Source organism: Camelina sativa, chromosome 14, assembly GCF_000633955.1.
Source record: "Camelina sativa cultivar DH55 chromosome 14, Cs, whole genome shotgun sequence".
Taxonomy (NCBI): Eukaryota; Viridiplantae; Streptophyta; class Magnoliopsida; order Brassicales; family Brassicaceae; genus Camelina; species Camelina sativa.
In genome coordinates, this window is record NC_025698.1 from 2,111,955 (window position 1) to 2,131,803 (window position 19,849).

Below are 19,849 nucleotides of genomic sequence, written 5' to 3' on the forward strand. Positions count from 1 at the left end.
ATAACCGTACTAATTGGAGTTTCTTTTCTTACCGTTTTGATCAATTTTTAATTTTTTTTTTGCAGTCCAATTAAATAAAATAAAAAGGAAACAACCTAATTTTCCTTTTTCTTTGGTTTAACTTGTGATTTCTTTTTTTTTTGGAACCTTTTTTTTACTATATCCTTTCTTGAGAAATCATAATTCTTTTTCTTCTAAAACCATAACACAAAAACAAAGAATCATGGCAATTGGCACATGATGAATGAGTTCCCCTTGGGTAGCCTCTGTTTGACTCCCCGATGTTGATGATGATGCTGAGAGGATCTGATTCGATGGCAAGTTCACTGATCTCGCCATACATGTGCAGAGATTAGTGATGTTAAACTGGGCCTTAAGCCCGCGGGTCTTAACGGGTTATGTATATTGTTTTTAGACCTGAGTCCGTTTAAAAAACCAATAATTTTAATTGGATGCACCCGTTTAAGTCCTTTTATTAACGAGTTTTATTTAATTTTAAATGGGTAACCCGATAATTTTATTTTTTTAATTCTTGATGTAAACGACAGCGTTTAGAGTACGAACTTAGGGCTAATGTCACAATTCGACTCGCGAAGCAGAAACTTTCACCTCCGTCATCTTTTGCTCTCTGATCCGACTCGCGAATCTTTTGCCACCGTCACGTCACATCCGACTCGGAGGCTCCGCCATCTTCACGCTACCTTCACGCCACCATAACAATAGATTCAGAGGTCTCTCTCTAATCCCTCAGTTCAATTGATTTGCTTCGTGGGTTTGGTCTTGTTCTGTGTTGTATGATTCATATTAGCTTCGTGGGTTTTACAATTGATTTGCTTCGTGGGATGTATGATTCATATTGTACAATCTGATATGCTTCGTGGGTTATGTGTTGTATGAATCATATTTGCTTCGTGGGTCTTGACTCTTGATGCTTCATCCATAAAATTGATTTGCTTCGTGGGTTTTACAATTGATTTGCTTCGTGGGTTTTGTTGTAGGTAGAGGAAGATGGTAACAAAGATGGTTCAAAGAGAATAGAGAGTGGAGTAGTACTGAGCTCTTTCGTCATATGCTCTAAGGTATGTTATTGTTCATGTGCTTCTCAAGTTCTTAGCCTCAATCCTGCATTGGTTGTCTGAAAAATCACATCTCTTAGACCATGTCCAGTGGCGTGACTTAACTTAATGGGTTGCTATAATAGTTTCTGGATCAAAAATAAATCAAAAAGGAAAAAAAAGGCCCAAAAACATGAGAATCGTTGCTCAATTAAGCATCGGAAGAACGGTTGAAGCAATCTTACGTGGAAGTTTCTGGTTGGTTGTCTTTTAAAATATAAAACACCAATTTTTTTTCCTTTTTTTTTTTTCCTTTTCTTTTCCCCCGACTCTCTCTCTCTTTTTCCTCCCTCGACGAACAGATGAGAACAGATGAATCTCTTCTGATTCTTCCTTTTTCATAGATTTCAATCGATTCACCTTGATTTTTCCGGAAATCGATCTCCGATGGACTTACGGGGACGGCGAAGGGTACCGGCAAGGTTAGTTTTCGTTGTAACTGTTGTGAATCATGGTAACCCAAACAACACCTATGTCCTGAACCTATGTAATCCTTGATAAGATTTGGCAAAACTGTTGCTGAGATTTGTTGTGAATCACTCAAAACTGCTGATGTTTTCTCTGATTTCAATTGTAGAGATTCATGCATTAGGGTTAATTGATGTGAAAAAATTAGGGTAGAACGAATTGAAATTGATGTTATGATGTTAGGAGAATCAGGTTTCGATTGGTTAGACCAAAATTGAATCAATTATATGACTTCACGGGAGAGATAAGTGTTTCATGTATTTCTAATTATATGACTTGAATACTCATAGCTTGGATGATTGGTTTATATCACTAAATCTTATGCTATGAAGGCAGTCAAATAAAGTCATCCTGTACTTTCAGAGTGGTTTTGTAAGTTATTTTTTTTCTGAGAATTTTGTCTTCTTTGTGATTGTTATGTGTTCTTGTGTATGTAGCAAGACGAGAGGAGCTATAGAGTTGGATGTAATCGAACACTGTCTTGGCCATGGATTTATGTTGATGATATTTCCATGGCTGTGTTTGATGCGATGAGCCTTTGACTCCACTTAACAAAGCTGCCGATGATCTCTCTTAGCCAGCCAAGAAGTAGGATTTGCCTTTCCATTATAGTTGCTATACATTGAAAACTAACTAGGTCTGTTATTTTTTCTCTGAATCTTTCATCTGGTTTTTTTTTTCTTCTTTTCTTATGGATCTGACAATTTACCTACCCTTTGTATAACATGTCTCTTTCCCGTAGGTGCAAAAACAAACCTAAAGGCAAGGTTCCAGTTCTGTTTGTTCAGTTGACTTCGTGGACTCCAGGAGGCTGCTTGCAGATCTCAAACCCAAAGGCAAGGTTCCTGTTCTGTTTACCCTTGAGCTCAAATTAGGATTCACTTGGCGGTTTTGCTAACAGGTGATCATTTTGGTTCTTATTCTTGTTTCACTCTTATCATGTTGGTTTCAATACTACTGATCAGTGTGTCTTCTTATTATGGTTATGTTGCAGATTGTAAATTCATGATCATGAGCTGGAGGTAAAATTATGATGGCTGGAGGTGAATTAGCTGAGCTACGCTTTGCAAGTATCTTTTGTTTTTCTTCTTAGCTCTACCACTTTATGTTAAAAATTGTTGTTCCATCTCTCTGTGTTTTTAAAACATACTTTTGCAGGTCTTTGATGAATGGAACGACCAACGTTAGCAAGAATCTACCACAATTACTCGCTCTTCATACTCTTTTACTGACATTATAGCTGAGTGAAATTCATATGTATTAATATACAAGAATTAAAAAAAAATATATATATTTTAATAACTGAGAAACCTATGAAGATTTCTCTAGTGGAAGGATAAATTTTGTTTAAGTACTTAGTAGGTTGCTTTGATTAATTTAATAAAATTATATGATTAATTTATTTTTGTAGGTTGCTCCATTGGCCATGCTCTTAGAGTCGTTGATGAGCTATATAAGTGAGATTTGCTTGGTGTTTAATCATTAAACCATTGATATATCATCACAAATGTAGCTTAAATGGGCTGACGGGTCCATGTATATTTAAACGGGTTTAGACAAACAGGCTTTAAATTTAAAAAGGTTTAAATGGGCAGTTAGTTAAATGGGCAGAATATAAACGGGTAGTGTTTAAACGGCCCGGGCTACCCGTTTTAACATCACTAGCAGAGATAAACTCGTCCCGCCACCCCACCTTTGAATTTTCTAGGTTCTGTTACAACATATGTTTTGATATGATATAAATTTTTGTTTGGTTTCGGTTTGGATCGATTTAACCAAGTTAAAGTTACTACTCAATTCAAACTCAAAAAGTGAATCAAACTTTTTTTTCCATAACAATTACTCGATAGATTACAAATTATTCATGGAAGAAACAGAGCACAACACCAAAACTCAAACAAGAAACTTTCCAAAATAAGCAGAAACCGTTTTGACTCACTCAACCGTCGATGGATCGGGATTAGTTAACGAAAGCACACTTCCTCCTGATCTCACCGTTTCTCCCGGTAAGAATTTCGACAAAACCAAGTTTGAACATCGAGTCGGAGAAATCTCTGTTGAAAGAAATCCCATTAGTTAAGGCCTGAATCTGAACGTAATGTCTGGTGTCAAAGTCATCGAGAAGCGTAGAGTCAGATGTGAAGAGCCCTTTCCTCTGAGCCACGACGTTGTAGTAGTGAGAGTCAAATCTCTTGACACTGCCTGGGTCCATGTCCACTATGGATCTGAAATCAGTGGGCTTGCACCTTTTCTTCAATGCCCTGACGTACCCTGGGTTCATCGCCGGGTCAAAATCGCCTCTGCCGGTGAAGTTGTAGATACGTGCGTTGACGAGAGCGCAAGTAGAGATTCCTATGGTGTGAGCCCCTATTCAACAGAAACCATTTTTTATTCAGCTTTGAAACTTTCAAGTTCATAGTAGCTTTTAAGATTGCACATAAGGTTTTAGTAGAAGCATACCAGAGAGAACGACTAGGTCTTTAGCGTTAAGACCCTTGTCGGCAAAGTTCTGCTTCAACGTGGTTATGTTGGCGAAAGGCGATGGTAAGTTGACCTCGGATATTCTCGAGATGCGTCCATCCCTGCGGCCCAATGGAACCGGCCACCATGGTCCCCTGATCTGTTTAAAGGCAACAATAAGAAGTTATGTACTAGTAGTCTAGTACTTTGAGTTTTTAGAATAACAAAATCAGTCTAATGCGAGAATGTTACCACTAAGACGGCATCTCTGGCGACCAAGGCAAGAACATCAGCGCAAGAAACAACACCTGGACACCTCCTCTCGAGCGCTGCCTTGGCAGCATCAACCACTTCATAGCCTCTCAGGGACAGGTTGGGAACAGCGTTTCTTTCCGCATCATTGTTTGGAGATTTCAGAAGAATGGAACCATCACATCCCTACATGAATCATAACCAAGAGTTACGACTAGTTTTATGTATCTATTGTTGCAGTCTCGAATAAGTGAAGCAAGCTTACTCTGACGAAACAGTCATGAAAATACATCCTTAGAAGCGCAGCGGCGAGGCTTGGTTTGCGAGAAACATATTGTTGTGTGACACGGCGGACAATGCGTTCTGTGTCAGGACACCTGGACCGGTAGTAGTTGAGGTTAAGACTATACCAAGGAATAGCAACAGAATTTCCAAGGACGCTAAGAAGAACCACAAGGGCGAGAAGGGTTTTGGTCATCATAACTGTCTCTCTCCTTTCTTAGCTCGTTTGCTTTGTTGAGTGTTAGGCAAGAAAGGTGAGAACGAGCTTGGCGATGAAGGTGAAGGAGGAAATCTTAGTCCTTTTATAGATCATCCAGTCCAGAGACGTTGAAAATGTCCATAGAGACATGTCAGATGAGATTAAAGAAACCCATTTTGCAGTAGTACTCCTCTGTTTCTTAATTAGGTTTTAAAAACAGAGGGCATTGCAGGGCCTCCACGATCTTTCTGGTTCTTGGAGTTGGTTTAATATTAAAACTCCCTTGAGATAGCTATTGACTATGAGAAGANTGTCAGATGAGATTAAAGAAACCCATTTTGCAGTAGTACTCCTCTGTTTCTTAATTAGGTTTTAAAAACAGAGGGCATTGCAGGGCCTCCACGATCTTTCTGGTTCTTGGAGTTGGTTTAATATTAAAACTCCCTTGAGATAGCTATTGACTATGAGAAGATTGTTTGCACAACCTGTAATCGACTAGGGAAAGAAAGCTCTGTTTTTATTTGTTGTACAAATATAAAAAAAAAATGAGAGAGTAGTATATTACTCAAAAGTCAAAACAACTGTCTTATCTTAAAATTTTTAATTAATGGTTTACCAAAGCCGAGGTATTCATTATCATCAACTCTAGTACAGTAGTATAAAAAACAATTTGTTGGGTCGTGTGTGGAACACACGTCCGTCTTTTTGGTCTGCCGTCTGCATTCTTTTTTTATCTTATGTTCCATGAATTTCTCTGTGTACATCATTTGTGTCTTGATCCTCTTAAGAGCTAATAGTTAGGTGAATAGAACAGCGAACGTGAAATGCAAACATAAACACATAAACGCTTAAGTGCTAACGCGAAAGATAGATGCAAATTTAAGTTATCTCAACCAAACTGAAAACATGAAATACGAATATATATACATCAGATGCAAACGAACATGAAAGACATAAACATACATTTTGACTTCTTTTGCATGTTTTCTTCTAGTTACAGACTTACATGTTTCAAGCCGCAACTTATAAACAACATTCGAAATTTCTATTTTGAAAGATCCAACTTGCTAATTGGAATCTTAAGTAATTTCCTTGGGCAAACTTTAATATGTCCTCTAACGTCGTGTGTGAATCACACGTTATTGAAGAGCGCATTATTCTTATCGCTACATAAAATTACGAACTCGTCCACAAAACCTAAAAAGAATCGTATAAAAGTATTGGTAATATATACATGTAGGCACTCCTAGGCACTAGGCAGGACCGGGCCAACCCGAACATATATTCTTATCGAGCATGTTTGGGCCGGTTCGATTTGTCCCGACATATATAATAGCAATGATTACAGTGAAAGTCATTTTTCAGGTTTTCTGAAACATTTTTTTTAAAAAAAATTAAAGTTATATTATATTAAAATCTCTTAATGGGCTGAGCCGAGGCCTTACACACAAAATGAAAAGTCCGAATTTTTTAAAATCCAGATAAATATAAACTTCACATGTGTTTCTTTTTATAAAATTCACATGTACAGTATCAGTTTATCAGAAGATGCCAACGTTCGACCGACTTCAAAAAGATATATTGGCGTGGTGATCTGACGAAACGCCACTCCTTGAGCAGTTGAAGCATTGATTTTATGCCTTCGTCGGTCTATTTTCTATGGAGCAGTTGTGTGTGAAAATTCTATTTTGTTCTCCACTTCTCCTTATTATACAAACTTTTCAAATTTCGCATGTTACAAACAAAGATTAGGTTCAAGATATAAGAAACAACAATTTACGACAAGAAACAAAATTCTAAATAAAACTATCCGTTGTAATATTTATGTATTAATAGATATGAGTTCTACGCGTTGGGATTCTTTCGTGTCGCCGGTCATGATTCATATCAATTTTTTTAATATAATTTAATATTACTCAACGATCAAATTGGATTGTATATATTTTCTTTTATCGGATTCCACATGGATAACAAAATCCATTATTTGTTCATAATGGATTTGATGATACATGATAAAGTCTAGACAGTTAGTTTGTTTTCTTCCCCTCAAGACAGTTTCTACATATCCATTTTTTTTTTTTGACAATCATTCTACATATCCATTTTTTGGTGAATAATATGCAATATTTTGAAAAATGATATAACGATAAGGATTCATATAAATTGATAGATTACATGGTCTAGCCACTTCATATATGTTACAAAACTAATTTTGTTATTAACATATGTTATCATAGCATACGAATTACGAAATCGGTATCTCTACCAAATCCCTTAATTAATCTTATGTGCGTACTTATATACCTTAATGAACTATAAAACTATAGACAACGATATATATCTTGGAATACTTACTTGCCCGTTAGTACATGTTCGTTTGCGGTTCTACTACTTGTATTATTAGGGATTAGGTCGGGTCCTGTAATTTTAGAATATAGAATGATCAGTGATATATCACAAAAGTACAAAAGTACTAGTTGTTCTGTACTGAAAACTTGCTTTATATCTCGAGGCGATTGCTCAACCACAGCTATAATTATGTTGCTTCATCCAAAATATAGAATAATCAAGATTTCACGAATTCTAGTACTCGTGACAAAAGAAACCAATTGTAGTCATATTCCGATCAATAATCTAAAATTAAAGGTCTTATAATCGTAGTTCAAAAAAAAAAAAAAAAAAAGGTCTTATAATCTCAGTTATGTATAATTTTTGCTTTTGTTGTTGATTATGACATCATAACGCTCAATATACACAATTAGTTAAATCTAGCTTTCTAGTATTATACTCACTGTTAGCTAGACTTTTTGTTGTTGGTGATTAACTGATTATGACATCATAACGCTCAAATTCACTACAATCAAATAAGTTTACAAGACGTTCTATGTTACCAACTTACCATAGCTTGATTTAAGGACTAAACATTCACCCTCTTTTAACATAATATCTAATATACTTTATTATCACAGTTGACAAAATAAATACGTATTTTATCATTAATAATATAGTTAGTTAGATGATTTGAGATTTGGGTTTTTAGAACATAGTTATTAAACATATATATGATTTTATAGAATAATTAAAAATATACGAGGAAAAAATGCAGCCCTTTTTCCCCCAAGATTGGCGAGAGTATTGGTCATATGCCCAAATCTTCAGTAACTTAAAAAAACAAAATCACATTGGCTACCTTCTTGTTTATAAAAAAATTCCATAAAAGATCTAACATCCAAGGTTTCAAGTAATGGGAGAAAAAACTATAAGTGGAAAGACGTAAACTTTAATCATTAAGAATAAGAAAATCTTCCAACTTTATATCTCATTGAAGCTAAACATAAAACATGATATCAATTATTCATGACATTAGTAAGAGTACTATAAAACCATTTTTGTAATTAATAATGTAATTTTCAAACTTTGGTAATTCCGAGTGGCGCAGATTGTGAGTCAGAGAAATATCAAAAACAAAATAAAAATACACTCATAAGAGAGCACATGTTGGTTAGCTTAAATGGACCCACCTACACAACCAAACCTGCAAAACCTTCTATATAAAGCTCTTTTGACGTCTCCAATACATCCATCACACACAACACAACACATAATCCTCCCAAAAAGACATTTGCGTCTTGAAAAAAAAACACACAAATTTAAAGATGAATTGCTTGAGAGCTATTACTCTCTCACTGTCTCTCTTTTTTGTGGGAATGGTTGGACCGATCCAAGCTCAATTGCAGATGAACTTCTATGCCAATACTTGTCCTAGCGCTGAAAAGATTGTTCAAGATTTTGTTTCAAACCACATTTCTAATGCTCCTTCTCTTGCTGCTGCTCTCATTAGGATGCATTTCCATGACTGTTTTGTCCGAGTATACTCATCTTTTCTCTCATCCTTTTTTTCTCTTTATATATTGTGGTTGTGGAACATTCTGAATAGCTACGGAATTAATAATTAGATGGAGATATATACACATGTAATTGTTGTAGGGATGTGACGGATCAGTGCTTATAAACTCGACGTCAGGAAACGCAGAGAGAGACGCAACTCCTAACCTAACGGTTCGAGGGTTTGGCTTCATCGAGGCAATCAAAACTGTGCTTGAAGCTCAATGCCCTGGAATTGTCTCTTGCGCTGATATCATCGCTCTAGCATCTCGTGACGCTATCGTTTTCACGGTAAGCATCATATTCACATAAGGTGATCACAAATAACAAATCATATCGTAGTATTTCGCATCATATAGTTGACCTTTGGTATGTTGTAGGGAGGACCTAATTGGAGTGTACCGACCGGACGAAGAGATGGGAGGATATCAAATTCATCGGAGGCATTAGCCAACATTCCTCCTCCGACCAGTAATTTCACCAATCTTCAAACACTCTTTGCTAACCAAGGACTTGATCTTAAGGACCTTGTCTTACTCTCCGGTAAATTCTTCAACCCATACCACACAATATTGCTAAGAATTAAATTAAGTATGGAGTGTTAAAAGAAAATATGTGTAAACTAAATCAAAAACATGATTTTCTCTTGTGTCTGCGTATGCATTTACAATCTACAAAGAAAAAATAATTAAAAATAACTTTTACATGTATTATATATTAACCAAAGAAATAAAATGATTTTCAACTAAAGATTTTTTTTTTATAAAGAACTATACAGTATTTAATAATGTTACAACGCTAGTAAAACAATTTAACCTATGGTTCCAACTTCCAAGATTGTTTAAAGAAATTATCGTATAATAACAGGGGCGCACACTATTGGTGTATCTCACTGCTCGTCTTTCTCAAACCGTCTATACAACTTTACGGGCCGTGGAGACCAAGATCCAGCCTTAGACAGCGAATATGCAGCCAATCTCAAGTCTCGGAAATGTCTTAGCCTCAACGATAACAAGACCATCGTTGAGATGGATCCAGGGAGCCGCAAAACATTTGATCTAAGTTATTACCAGCTCGTCCTCAAGCGTAGAGGTCTGTTTCAGTCAGACTCTGCTCTCACCACTAACCCCACGACACTCTCAAACATAAACCGGATCTTGACGGGTTCGGTGGAAAGTTTCTTCTCTGAGTTTGCGAAGTCGATGGAGAAAATGGGTCGGATCAATGTCAAGACGGGATCAGCCGGAGTGGTTAGGAGGCAATGTTCCGTTGCAAATAGTTGAAGGGTGAAAATGTAAAAGATCTGGGAGTTTGGGTGTAGTTGTAACTTGTGAGAATAATAAGGATGATGATTGTGATGTGACCTTTTGGGATTTTTGTGTGTTTGGATTTTTTGTTATAGACTTCGTCAATAAATATATTAGTGTTTTTCTACGCATTTGGTTTGTCTTGTACGAATCATGACATTTGAGTTAGTTTCTGTACCTTGTTGATAGAATTATCTGCAAACGAGAGGATCCCAAAAATTCAAGAAATTACGTACTAAAGGGAATACTTTTTTTCGATTACGAAGGTTAAAAAACTATTGTTAAAAAAGTTAACCTAGAACATTGATTAATTAAATGTGTTTAACGGCTGTTTTGACCAAAATAATCACATATGATCTTTTCTTTTTGACAATTCCATGTACTAACAGACTCTAATCAAAATGTCTAAACTATTTTTCAGTTAAAAATTTTGGTTCACAGTTTTAGTTTGTTAAATATAATAAAACCCAAGTAAAAAAAAAAACTTCAATTGATACGAGAAATACCGAAAGTCAAAAAAGAAAGAAAGCTCTATTATTTTCACCAATCAAGTACAAAAGTAAAAAAAGTTATTTGAGTTTGTATCATTCCTTCGTATGGCTCTGAGGAGAATGAAGAGAAAACTCTGCACCAATCACAATCTTCTTCACCTTCTTCTTGCAAGAAGTATACCCGAAACTATAGCTGTCCCTGCAACTGCCATTGCCACTGATGATATTATCCTCTTTACCGTAAATACTGACTTGTCGCTCGGTATCTCCATTAGATCATTCATCTGCAGTTTCCACGAAACGAAAATTAAGTACAATCCTAAACAAAAAATTAAGCTCCTTCACTCAGAGGTTGAAACGAGATCAAACCGTTATAGGTTGCTTCCAGTTCTTCTTGATTCCATTAATATGCCCTTTCCCGATAACTGCCACAACCGAACTATGCTCACTTGCAACTCTCAGCAAAGAGGATGCCATGTACCTGCAAATTTCTTATATCAGGAGATACTTTGGATGTGAAAGCCGATGGAAGATCGTTAAATCTTTATCTATTTTGGCTATGACCAGTATTTCTATTTTAGTTTCCAGATTATATATCATGATACGCCAAGCTTTACAAATCTGATAAACTACATAGAGCGGGAATAGAGAATACTAACTGGTCTCGCTCATGCACTATTGTATCCATGAGAGTTGGAAATTCCTTGCTCATTTCTTGAATCACCAAAGTCAACATATCCACATCGTCCATATCTTTCAGCTGAAACCAATGCAATTTACCATCGACCAATATTCAGAAACAATATATCCTCGTTACAACAAACCACATTCATTTACATGTGCAGAGTAGGGAACAAAGAATACACTAAGACATACCATTTTCTCGAGTTCCTCAGCGCTGGGCAAGAAGACAGCTTGAAACAGTATGGAGTATAAAAACTTTACCTTGTGCCACAGAGGCATTTTGGCCCATGTTCTTTTTAGCGTAATCTGCTTCGACAAATACAAAACCAAAGTGAATATACTGAATTAATGCTGTTGAAAAATAGACGCCGATGAGGTGTTAGAGATGCGACTCCATGTTATAAGATGCATAACATTGCTGCNTCCCTGCAACTGCCATTGCCACTGATGATATTATCCTCTTTACCGTAAATACTGACTTGTCGCTCGGTATCTCCATTAGATCATTCATCTGCAGTTTCCACGAAACGAAAATTAAGTACAATCCTAAACAAAAAATTAAGCTCCTTCACTCAGAGGTTGAAACGAGATCAAACCGTTATAGGTTGCTTCCAGTTCTTCTTGATTCCATTAATATGCCCTTTCCCGATAACTGCCACAACCGAACTATGCTCACTTGCAACTCTCAGCAAAGAGGATGCCATGTACCTGCAAATTTCTTATATCAGGAGATACTTTGGATGTGAAAGCCGATGGAAGATCGTTAAATCTTTATCTATTTTGGCTATGACCAGTATTTCTATTTTAGTTTCCAGATTATATATCATGATACGCCAAGCTTTACAAATCTGATAAACTACATAGAGCGGGAATAGAGAATACTAACTGGTCTCGCTCATGCACTATTGTATCCATGAGAGTTGGAAATTCCTTGCTCATTTCTTGAATCACCAAAGTCAACATATCCACATCGTCCATATCTTTCAGCTGAAACCAATGCAATTTACCATCGACCAATATTCAGAAACAATATATCCTCGTTACAACAAACCACATTCATTTACATGTGCAGAGTAGGGAACAAAGAATACACTAAGACATACCATTTTCTCGAGTTCCTCAGCGCTGGGCAAGAAGACAGCTTGAAACAGTATGGAGTATAAAAACTTTACCTTGTGCCACAGAGGCATTTTGGCCCATGTTCTTTTTAGCGTAATCTGCTTCGACAAATACAAAACCAAAGTGAATATACTGAATTAATGCTGTTGAAAAATAGACGCCGATGAGGTGTTAGAGATGCGACTCCATGTTATAAGATGCATAACATTGCTGCAAGAACGTTTTAAAACAAGGGACAAACATATCACCTGTACAGGACGATCACCAAGTATCACCTTGCCGCCGTATTTAATTGCTTCTTCATACGCCACACGAAACTCAGCACCAGGAAAAACCTCAAGATGACTGGCGATCTAACAGAAGGAGAGGGTGTAAATTTTTTGGTTCAGAACATTTAGCTTCCATCAAAAAAATTACATGATTAAGGAAACCTGCCTTTGCAAGAAACCATCCATAAAGTATTCCGAATGTGTTCTGTTTTTGCTTCCAACTTTCTATCATGTCCGACATGGTTGGAATCTAGAAAAGCAAAACATAGTACCATATCAGAATAAGCAAAAGGGTTAGAATCATGCATAAGTAATTTGGATCTGAAATGAATCAACAACAAAGCATAGCATATGGAGCAAGTGAAGTACAAGCATCATAGAAATTTCATTTAAGAAATAGGCAGCTTCTGTTTCGTGATTAGTATATCATTTTTGACAACATTAATCATTAAAAATATAAAACAAAACAGGAAGGAAGAAGAAGAATCACAAAGACTGTGAAAAGAAAACCTTCAAAGTCTGAGGTTTGAGAACAGACAATCGGCTTGAACACAACTCCACGAAGACAACCTGTAATATCAACAACAAACATGCTTAGACCTCAGCATAGACATAATAAAAATATCAAACTTCAGTCCTCGATGAGCATTCAAAAGAGAAGAACCTCTGGTTTCAAGAAGCTGATGATTGCTTCAACTTCAAGACAGGATTGCTGCAAGCCAGAAAAGGTTTACTCGGATTATTCCATGATGAATGATTGAATCATAGTCTAATCTGACAACAAAGAGCTAAGCATTTAATTTGTTCTGACTAATAATACAATCAAACAAAGCCCAATTTTGCTGAATTTAGCAATATTTTTCCAGAAGCTACTAAATTTAAACCATAACTCCATTTTGGGGAATTGTTCTGATACAACCAAAAACACAGGTCCCATCATTATTTCCCCCTAATAGAAATAAATGTTTGATAGATCTTCTTGAAAAAAATTTCACATGCAATTAATATAATTCAGCTTTCTCCAAATCAAGCAATCTCTGAATCATTCCAGTAATTACCAGAATCCTAGTTCAATTCTTCCGCAAATTTAGAAACAAAACGAGGAAGATACCTTGGAAACATGAGCAGTACCAACCAAGTAGACATCGCAAGATCCACCATCCGCTGTGGACTCGCACGTCAGAATCACAACGCTTTTGGCCAATTCATCAGGCAGCTCAGCTTTAACAGTCTCAGATGAACACTCGCCGGCATCACCGCCGCCGATTCCATCTCCATCGCCGCCGCTAACAACAGAATCAGAGTCTTTAAATCCCTCCTCCTCTGCCGCCGCCGCCGCTTCTTCGTCGAGCAGTTCATCCTTGTCCACATTAACTATGCTGTCGCTTAAGGAGATATCGCCGGTAGGTCTAGGGTCGTCGATGTGAACGAAGTCCTCGCCAGAGTGAACCTCCGTCTCCGAAGACGGCGATTGCGTCGTCGTCGGCTCTATCGTCATCGGCGATGGCAAGATTTAGTAATTCTGAGGAACCTCGAGGGCGAAGATAACAAGATTGACCCTGATTGAGAGAGATCACGCAAATATGGATGAAGACGAGACAGACACAGTTAACCAAAAAAAAACTATCTAAGAAAGAAAGAAGGCAAATGTATATTATCATCACGGTGGGAAAGTCGTCTAATCCTCCACCGTAAGGTTAATTACTTTAATTAAATCATTTTAATTTCCAATTATGCTTAAACCGAGTAAACCGGGTTTGTAAATTTTGGTCCGCGTTCGCATTTAAATTTTTGTTTCTCTTTATGTTAAAAAAAAAAGGAGGTTAAATTCTTTCTTAAGAAAAAGTACAAAAACAAAAAAAAAAAAGAAACAGCTGTAAAAGTGNAAAAAAAAAAAAAAAAAAAAAAAGAACTCTAATTAGATTCTTAGTTTGTAATAGAAGTAAAATATCATTCTCAAACTTTATATATTTTAAATCTAGGGGAATTATAAGGTAGGTAGCCTAATTTTCATTTCATCAGTTTCAATTACCCTAGATTTTAATCAATTTCTTCGGTCGACTATTAAAATGTTGTCACAAAAATAATCTCATTTTATTGTCGGTGTATTTTAATTTGGTTTGGACTTAAAGATATCTAGTTTTCAGGGATCCAGATTGAGCCGGGTTCCACGCAATTACCCTGTTAATTTATAAGAAAATTAACTCACCAAAATTATAATTGCATGTAACCTAACAATTTTCATGAGAGAAATTAAAAAGAAAACATATGTTTGTTAGTTTGTTAGTTGTCGAGTGTGACTGAGTCATCCTTTAAAAAGAATACTCTGGAATTTGTTATTTTTTCGAATATTTTACAGTTCCGATGTGTTTCAATTATTCTTCTCCTACAATTCAAATATCTTTTCTACCAGTCAAACACTTATATAAGATTTTTAATTTTAACAATTTCATATCTTACAAACATATATATAATCTTTTTTTTTTTTTTTGCTTGCATACTAATATGATCATATATATATATATATATATATATTCCAGAAAATTGTTACGACCGGTGAATATATCAAAAATGTGTAACTACAAAAGCTGAAAGGCAACCAGCCAATTAACAACATATATTAATGTTGACTAGTATATGAACTAAAACTAATTTGTTGGTTGGGAATGGGATGGTAATACCGAAAAAAGTATAGTGTATATATATATATATATAGTTACGGTGAAATTATAGCTAGGGATGCATATAGATGAGCTCATTCTCTTTGCACTCTCGCAGTCCAATTTCCATTACTTTGCCACCAGTGGAAGAAGTAGGTAATATATCACAACACTGCCTTCTGGGAGCCTTCAACTACCACATCCAAAATACTTTACTTCAGATAAACAAACTTAAATCAAAGTAAGGAAGTAGTAGTAAAAACTATATGAAATACTATATATTTATGGTGTTGTTTTTTAAAAAGTCACTACGTATTTCTAAATATAATCAACTTTCACCATCTAACTATATTTGTACTTTTTTCCCTCAAAGAAAAGAAGAAAAAAGATGGAATGAATTACTTGTCTGATATCGAGATCGAGTCTTTTTGAATACACTCTAATCTCTTGGATTTTGCGAGGCGATGTAATGGGATCGTAGGTGCAGTTCTCATAAGCTTGCGTGTAAACACTTTCAATGGTTCCATTATGGCGACTAGAAGAAACATGTTGCATGTAGAAAGTGACAGGTCTTTGGCAAGGATCAGAATGAATCTCTCTTGTGTTGAATGTGTATCCGGATTGTCCCCACGGCCGGAACGTCTCTTGTGTCCGCAAAACAACCGGTAATAACAAATGCCTACTATCAATCTAACATTTGAAACAAAAATAAAAATCATTTGATATAATATTAACATTACGTTACGTTACGGGAGTCATGAAAATTCACATAACTTAATTCTCAAACCATTTAAAAAAAAAAAAAAAAAAAATTAACCTGAACAGTATAGCCCCAGGAAACGGATATGGTCCAAGAGTACCAACGGTCGTAGCAAACGGAGAGTTGAAATATACGGAGAGGGTCGAGTTCTACGGCGGAGAAGAGGTGGCTGACGGCGGAGAAAGTGGTTGAGTTTGGAAAGATTGGGTCAATGTGAGCCATGTGGTGTAGTGACACCATCGGTCTCGTTGAATGTGATGTCAATATTCCCAATGCATTTCCTCTTACATCAAACTGCTTATTATATATATAAAAAAATAATAGTATTTTGAATAAAATTTTGAAAAAAAAGTTACTAATAACTATTCGAAATAGAAAAGAAAACTTAAAACCTGATGGAAGCCAGGCTCACGAGACAATTGAACTCCAAGCTCGAGCACACAAACATGAACCCTAGAGTCTCCTCCGTACAAATGTGGATACCGTTCGATACAAGAATCAAAGTTTCTAGCTAAAACATTAGCCAATGAGCTGCTTAAAGCAAACCCTCCACCGCCAAAAGCCATGTCGTGTCCGAATATCGAGTTCTGCTGATAAGTCTCTGAGTTCGATCCTATGTAATACCATGATGTGTGGTCGTATTTGGATAGCGTTCGAGCGAGGTTTTCTGGGATGAATATTGTGTCGTCGTCTCCAAACACGTACCATCTTACCTCTTCTGAGGAAGCGTTGAATAGCCTGACAGTTTCTAGAACGCACCGCGCAATTCGGATCGCGTTTCTGTCACCACCTCTCCAAGTGTACCTTATATATATAATAATAAAGTTGAATTTACAAAATTACAAAAAAAAAAAAGAAATTTGAAATTTATATAATTATAGTATATTAAAATTTTGTAAAATCAATATACGTTACATAAAATAGACGTTACAACAAATAGTACTGTATCTGATTAAAACTAGTAATAAGAAGCCATACCTATTTTAATCGATGATGAAAGTAAAGTTCAAGTTAATTTACCTAAACCGAGAAGTATCTTGGGAAATACAAATCGGAGGAAGGAGATCAGAATCTGTGTGGTTCTCCGAAGACGACAAGGGGTGGTCAACGAAGACGCAGCCTCTCATTTTCTGAGCATCCCACCAAAGCTTAACGTATTCTCTACGCGCAGGCCAAGAGTTCGTGCTTGAGCCTAACCCAAAGACGATGTGGTTGATTTTTGTTAGGCTCTTAGATTGATCTTGATCAGAAGATGAAAAGTAGGCATGAATAGAGTTTTTAGATTGAAGCCTTGAGGCGGAGATGAGGAGGTAGACCAAGAAAATGAATGCGAAAAGTAGTATGCAATTTATCATACGCGTCGCGATAGTGGAAGAAGAAGAAGAGAAAGAATGGGTTTTGGATACCGGTCGAGATGGAAGACACATTTCTTTACGGTTCGACAGAGACAAAATATCTATGAAGAAGGATAAATATTGGTATATTACCTATATATATATATATATATTCCTTCCGTTTCGAAATATAAGATGTTTTAGAGAAGTTTTTTGATTTATAATATATGATGTTTTCAAGTTTCTATGCAACTTTTAGATTAGTTTAGTACTCCTTCCGTTTCAAAATATAAGATGTTTTAGAGAAGCTTTTGTTTCATAATATAGGGTGTTTTCAAGTTTCTATGCAACTTTTAGATTACTTTAGTACTTTATATTATGCAGTATTATTTCTGATTGGTTGAACTTGTTAAAAGTAAAAACTTCATAATCTGCGTGCTTTAGTTAAAACATCCTATATTTTGAAACGAATGGAGTATTTTATATTATGCAGTATTATTTCTGATTGGTTGAACTTGTTAGTAAAAAATTCTTAATCTGCGTGATTTAATTAAAACATCATATATTTTGAAACGGAGGAACTATATAATATGGGAAAGGTAAGATCTTAAAATAGATTATGATAGGACGGTGGGTGTACTAAATTATAGTGGTGGTCACGGTGGGTATAGGCCGTAGCGGCGGCGGAGGAGGAAGGTTGATTAGAGGGAGAGTAATGGAGTCATGTTAAGAATGGTTTTAGTGTAAGGAGTAATTGCCTAACTTAGTTGTGATTAGGCACGGAAGCTAAGGCGTAATTAAATAAAGTAAGAGTTTATTAAATTAGTCGTATTTAGAAAATCTAATTGGAGAGTGTTGGAGTCTTTATGGACTCATACGTTAGTTGTTTCTCCACTTTGTCAATTTTCTCAATTTGAAGTAATGCACATCTTAAATTGGAGATGATTTATTTTTGGGTAATGGATTTATTACTTGACGCGTGTCAAATTATTCACATCTCTTTTCTATTTAACAAAAGAGACTTTTTTTTTTGTTATTTAAAAAGACAGAGATTTTTGTTAACAATAGAGGCGTTTTTTTTTTTAATAAAAATGAACAGTAGAGTTTATTATTTGTTTTTGGTCATGATAATAGATTTTTTTGCCTGCTTTTGGTCACAACAAGATACATACTGTATTTTTTTGATATGTTAGTTAACAAAAATATATCATTTATTAATGTTTAGTAATTGTGTACCTAGATCTCGTTCCTAATTTTATTTGAGTCAATTGTAAGATTACAAGTCCGACTAGTCCAATAAGGCTTGCTTTTAATTTATTATTGTGCCTGTTAAATGTAAGCGCATAGTATATACTTTACACAATTAAATATTGAGAAGATATGAAGCAAGCAACGTTTAGTAACGTAAATTTTGCTGCCCACAACATGTGCAGTGTCACAAGATCCGAGCCATAAGGGATGATATTAATACATTTCTAAGACATGGTTTAATTTTGTTTCGTGAAAAATGATTTTAAAGAACTTGTTAGGAAAAGTGAGGGAGAAATGCCATGAATACGTATCTTTAATTTGCAAAAGACGTGGTTAAAATACTACTGACTGACTCACGTACGTGGACAGTCCCCTGTTTTTCTAGTTCTTTTTTTCTTCTCCAATCCACTATTATCTGCTTAACAATATCCTACGTCCATAAATAGATTTATTATATTTCGGAAAAAAAATTAAATGATGAAGAATAATGTAGTTTAAGTCTTTGATAACCAACTCCAACACAAACTGAACCTATTAGACTTCCGGTACCGGTTAGAGTGTAACGAAGGTTTTTAGTAATTTATCGTTTCCGTAAGAAGTCCTTTAATTTTATTGAAAGAAAGAAATAAGAGAAACTCCAAAATAATCTCTAGAATCGAATCAATACTAGTCGAGATCGTTTTTGACCTCTCAGTGACTTTTGCAGTCTTCAAGCGTGTGCATATCCAGCGGAGTTTAGATATGTCGACCAACCAGACGGAACCACTGAACAACATCACACCCTTGGTGGATAAACATTATGGAACGGAACCGTGTACTACCAAAAAGATGTGATGATGGTCATATCATTGCAATCATCTCTTTATTTTCCTTATTGGTGTCTCAAAATTGAGCTTGGTTTGTTATTAGCTCATGATTTTATAAGTCCCTTTCTTAATATAATTAGCTCGTGCATGGGTCATAGTCATACTCTGCACCAGCTTTTGTAAATCTTCCTTTCATTCGTCTCTTCGTATCAGCTGTAGATTTTCGAGATTCATATCTAATTTGCTTCCCAAACCTGCATTTTGTTATTAATTTCAACTTGTAATACGTATACACTTGGCATGGAGTTATCTTTAATATAATTTGCATGAGATATAGTACCTACTTGCGTTTCTTCTTCTTTTCGAAATATCTCTTCTTGGCCTCTTCTCGAGCTTCCGGAGTATATCTTTCAACAGGTATTTGATTCTCCCATGGTAACATCTCATCGGTTAAAATCAACTGCGATTGTCCACAGTCAAGTTGAACAAGAGCGTTAGGGAATATTG

At 35.7% G+C, this 19,849-nt stretch overlaps 5 protein-coding genes and 1 long non-coding RNA gene across 8 annotated transcripts in view; 2 read left to right on the forward strand and 4 right to left on the reverse strand.

Annotated features, from left to right (window-relative positions):
• LOC104739057 lies at positions 1,364–2,997 on the forward strand. Of its 3 annotated transcripts, none has more exons than XR_759934.1 (5): positions 1,364–1,537; positions 2,021–2,220; positions 2,326–2,484; positions 2,578–2,653; positions 2,742–2,997. It is a non-coding gene; the product is annotated as an uncharacterized LOC104739057 (long non-coding RNA). The 3 variants fall into 3 exon arrangements; XR_759935.1 differs by having other exon boundaries at positions 2,578–2,626; XR_759933.1 differs by having other exon boundaries at positions 2,578–2,997.
• On the reverse strand, positions 3,396–4,868 carry LOC104739058 (peroxidase 2-like). The gene is made up of 4 exons (XM_010459305.2): positions 4,561–4,868; positions 4,296–4,481; positions 4,044–4,203; positions 3,396–3,950 (listed from the first exon to the last, which is right to left on the reverse strand). Exons 1-4 carry the CDS (start codon positions 4,774–4,776, stop codon positions 3,544–3,546), a joined length of 969 nt encoding a protein of 322 aa, XP_010457607.1. The 5' UTR covers positions 4,777–4,868; the 3' UTR covers positions 3,396–3,543.
• Positions 8,383–10,099, forward strand: LOC104739059 (peroxidase 3). The gene is made up of 4 exons (XM_010459306.2): positions 8,383–8,645; positions 8,764–8,952; positions 9,042–9,204; positions 9,529–10,099. The coding sequence occupies exons 1-4, from the start codon at positions 8,433–8,435 to the stop codon at positions 9,942–9,944; spliced, it is 981 nt and encodes a 326-aa protein (XP_010457608.1). The 5' UTR covers positions 8,383–8,432; the 3' UTR covers positions 9,945–10,099.
• On the reverse strand, positions 10,441–14,183 carry LOC104739060 (traB domain-containing protein-like). The gene is made up of 9 exons (XM_010459307.2): positions 13,643–14,183; positions 13,196–13,243; positions 13,042–13,101; positions 12,698–12,781; positions 12,511–12,615; positions 12,247–12,360; positions 12,030–12,130; positions 11,740–11,851; positions 10,441–10,743 (listed from the first exon to the last, which is right to left on the reverse strand). The coding sequence occupies exons 1-9, from the start codon at positions 14,027–14,029 to the stop codon at positions 10,615–10,617; spliced, it is 1,140 nt and encodes a 379-aa protein (XP_010457609.1). The 5' UTR covers positions 14,030–14,183; the 3' UTR covers positions 10,441–10,614.
• On the reverse strand, positions 15,095–17,378 carry LOC104739061. The gene is made up of 5 exons (XM_010459308.2): positions 16,972–17,378; positions 16,344–16,755; positions 16,009–16,245; positions 15,594–15,881; positions 15,095–15,384 (listed from the first exon to the last, which is right to left on the reverse strand). Exons 1-5 carry the CDS (start codon positions 17,376–17,378, stop codon positions 15,265–15,267), a joined length of 1,464 nt encoding a protein of 487 aa, XP_010457610.1. The 3' UTR covers positions 15,095–15,264.
• Positions 19,799–19,849, reverse strand: part of LOC104739062 (zinc finger protein CONSTANS-LIKE 12-like) — a 1,367-nt gene continuing 1,316 nt past the window's right edge. The window contains exon 3 of the mRNA XM_019235413.1: positions 19,799–19,802. Coding sequence (XP_019090958.1) covers positions 19,799–19,802 — 4 coding nt within the window. The remainder of the gene's footprint in view (positions 19,803–19,849) is intronic.

Coding starts and splice junctions, on each gene's coding strand:
- LOC104739058 (XM_010459305.2), bottom strand. CDS start 4,776: ATGATGACCAAAACCCTTCTCGCCCTTGTGGTTCTTCTTAGCGTCCTT. Junction 4,482..4,560: donor TTCATGACTGTTTCGTCAGA/GTAAGCTTGCTT, acceptor TGATTCATGTAG/GGATGTGATGGTTCCATTCT. Junction 3,951..4,043: donor AGACCTAGTCGTTCTCTCTG/GTATGCTTCTAC, acceptor TCTGTTGAATAG/GGGCTCACACCATAGGAATC.
- LOC104739059 (XM_010459306.2), top strand. CDS start 8,433: ATGAATTGCTTGAGAGCTATTACTCTCTCACTGTCTCTCTTTTTTGTG. Junction 8,953..9,041: donor GTGACGCTATCGTTTTCACG/GTAAGCATCATA, acceptor GGTATGTTGTAG/GGAGGACCTAATTGGAGTGT. Junction 9,205..9,528: donor GGACCTTGTCTTACTCTCCG/GTAAATTCTTCA, acceptor GTATAATAACAG/GGGCGCACACTATTGGTGTA.
- LOC104739060 (XM_010459307.2), bottom strand. CDS start 14,029: ATGACGATAGAGCCGACGACGACGCAATCGCCGTCTTCGGAGACGGAG. Junction 13,244..13,642: donor GTACTGCTCATGTTTCCAAG/GTATCTTCCTCG, acceptor TCTGGCTTGCAG/CAATCCTGTCTTGAAGTTGA. Junction 12,782..13,041: donor TCAAACCTCAGACTTTGAAG/GTTTTCTTTTCA, acceptor TTGCTTTTCTAG/ATTCCAACCATGTCGGACAT.
- LOC104739061 (XM_010459308.2), bottom strand. CDS start 17,378: ATGTGTCTTCCATCTCGACCGGTATCCAAAACCCATTCTTTCTCTTCT. Junction 16,756..16,971: donor CAAGATACTTCTCGGTTTAG/GTAAATTAACTT, acceptor TATATATATAAG/GTACACTTGGAGAGGTGGTG. Junction 15,882..16,008: donor CCTGGGGCTATACTGTTCAG/GTTAATTTTTTT, acceptor TTCAAATGTTAG/ATTGATAGTAGGCATTTGTT.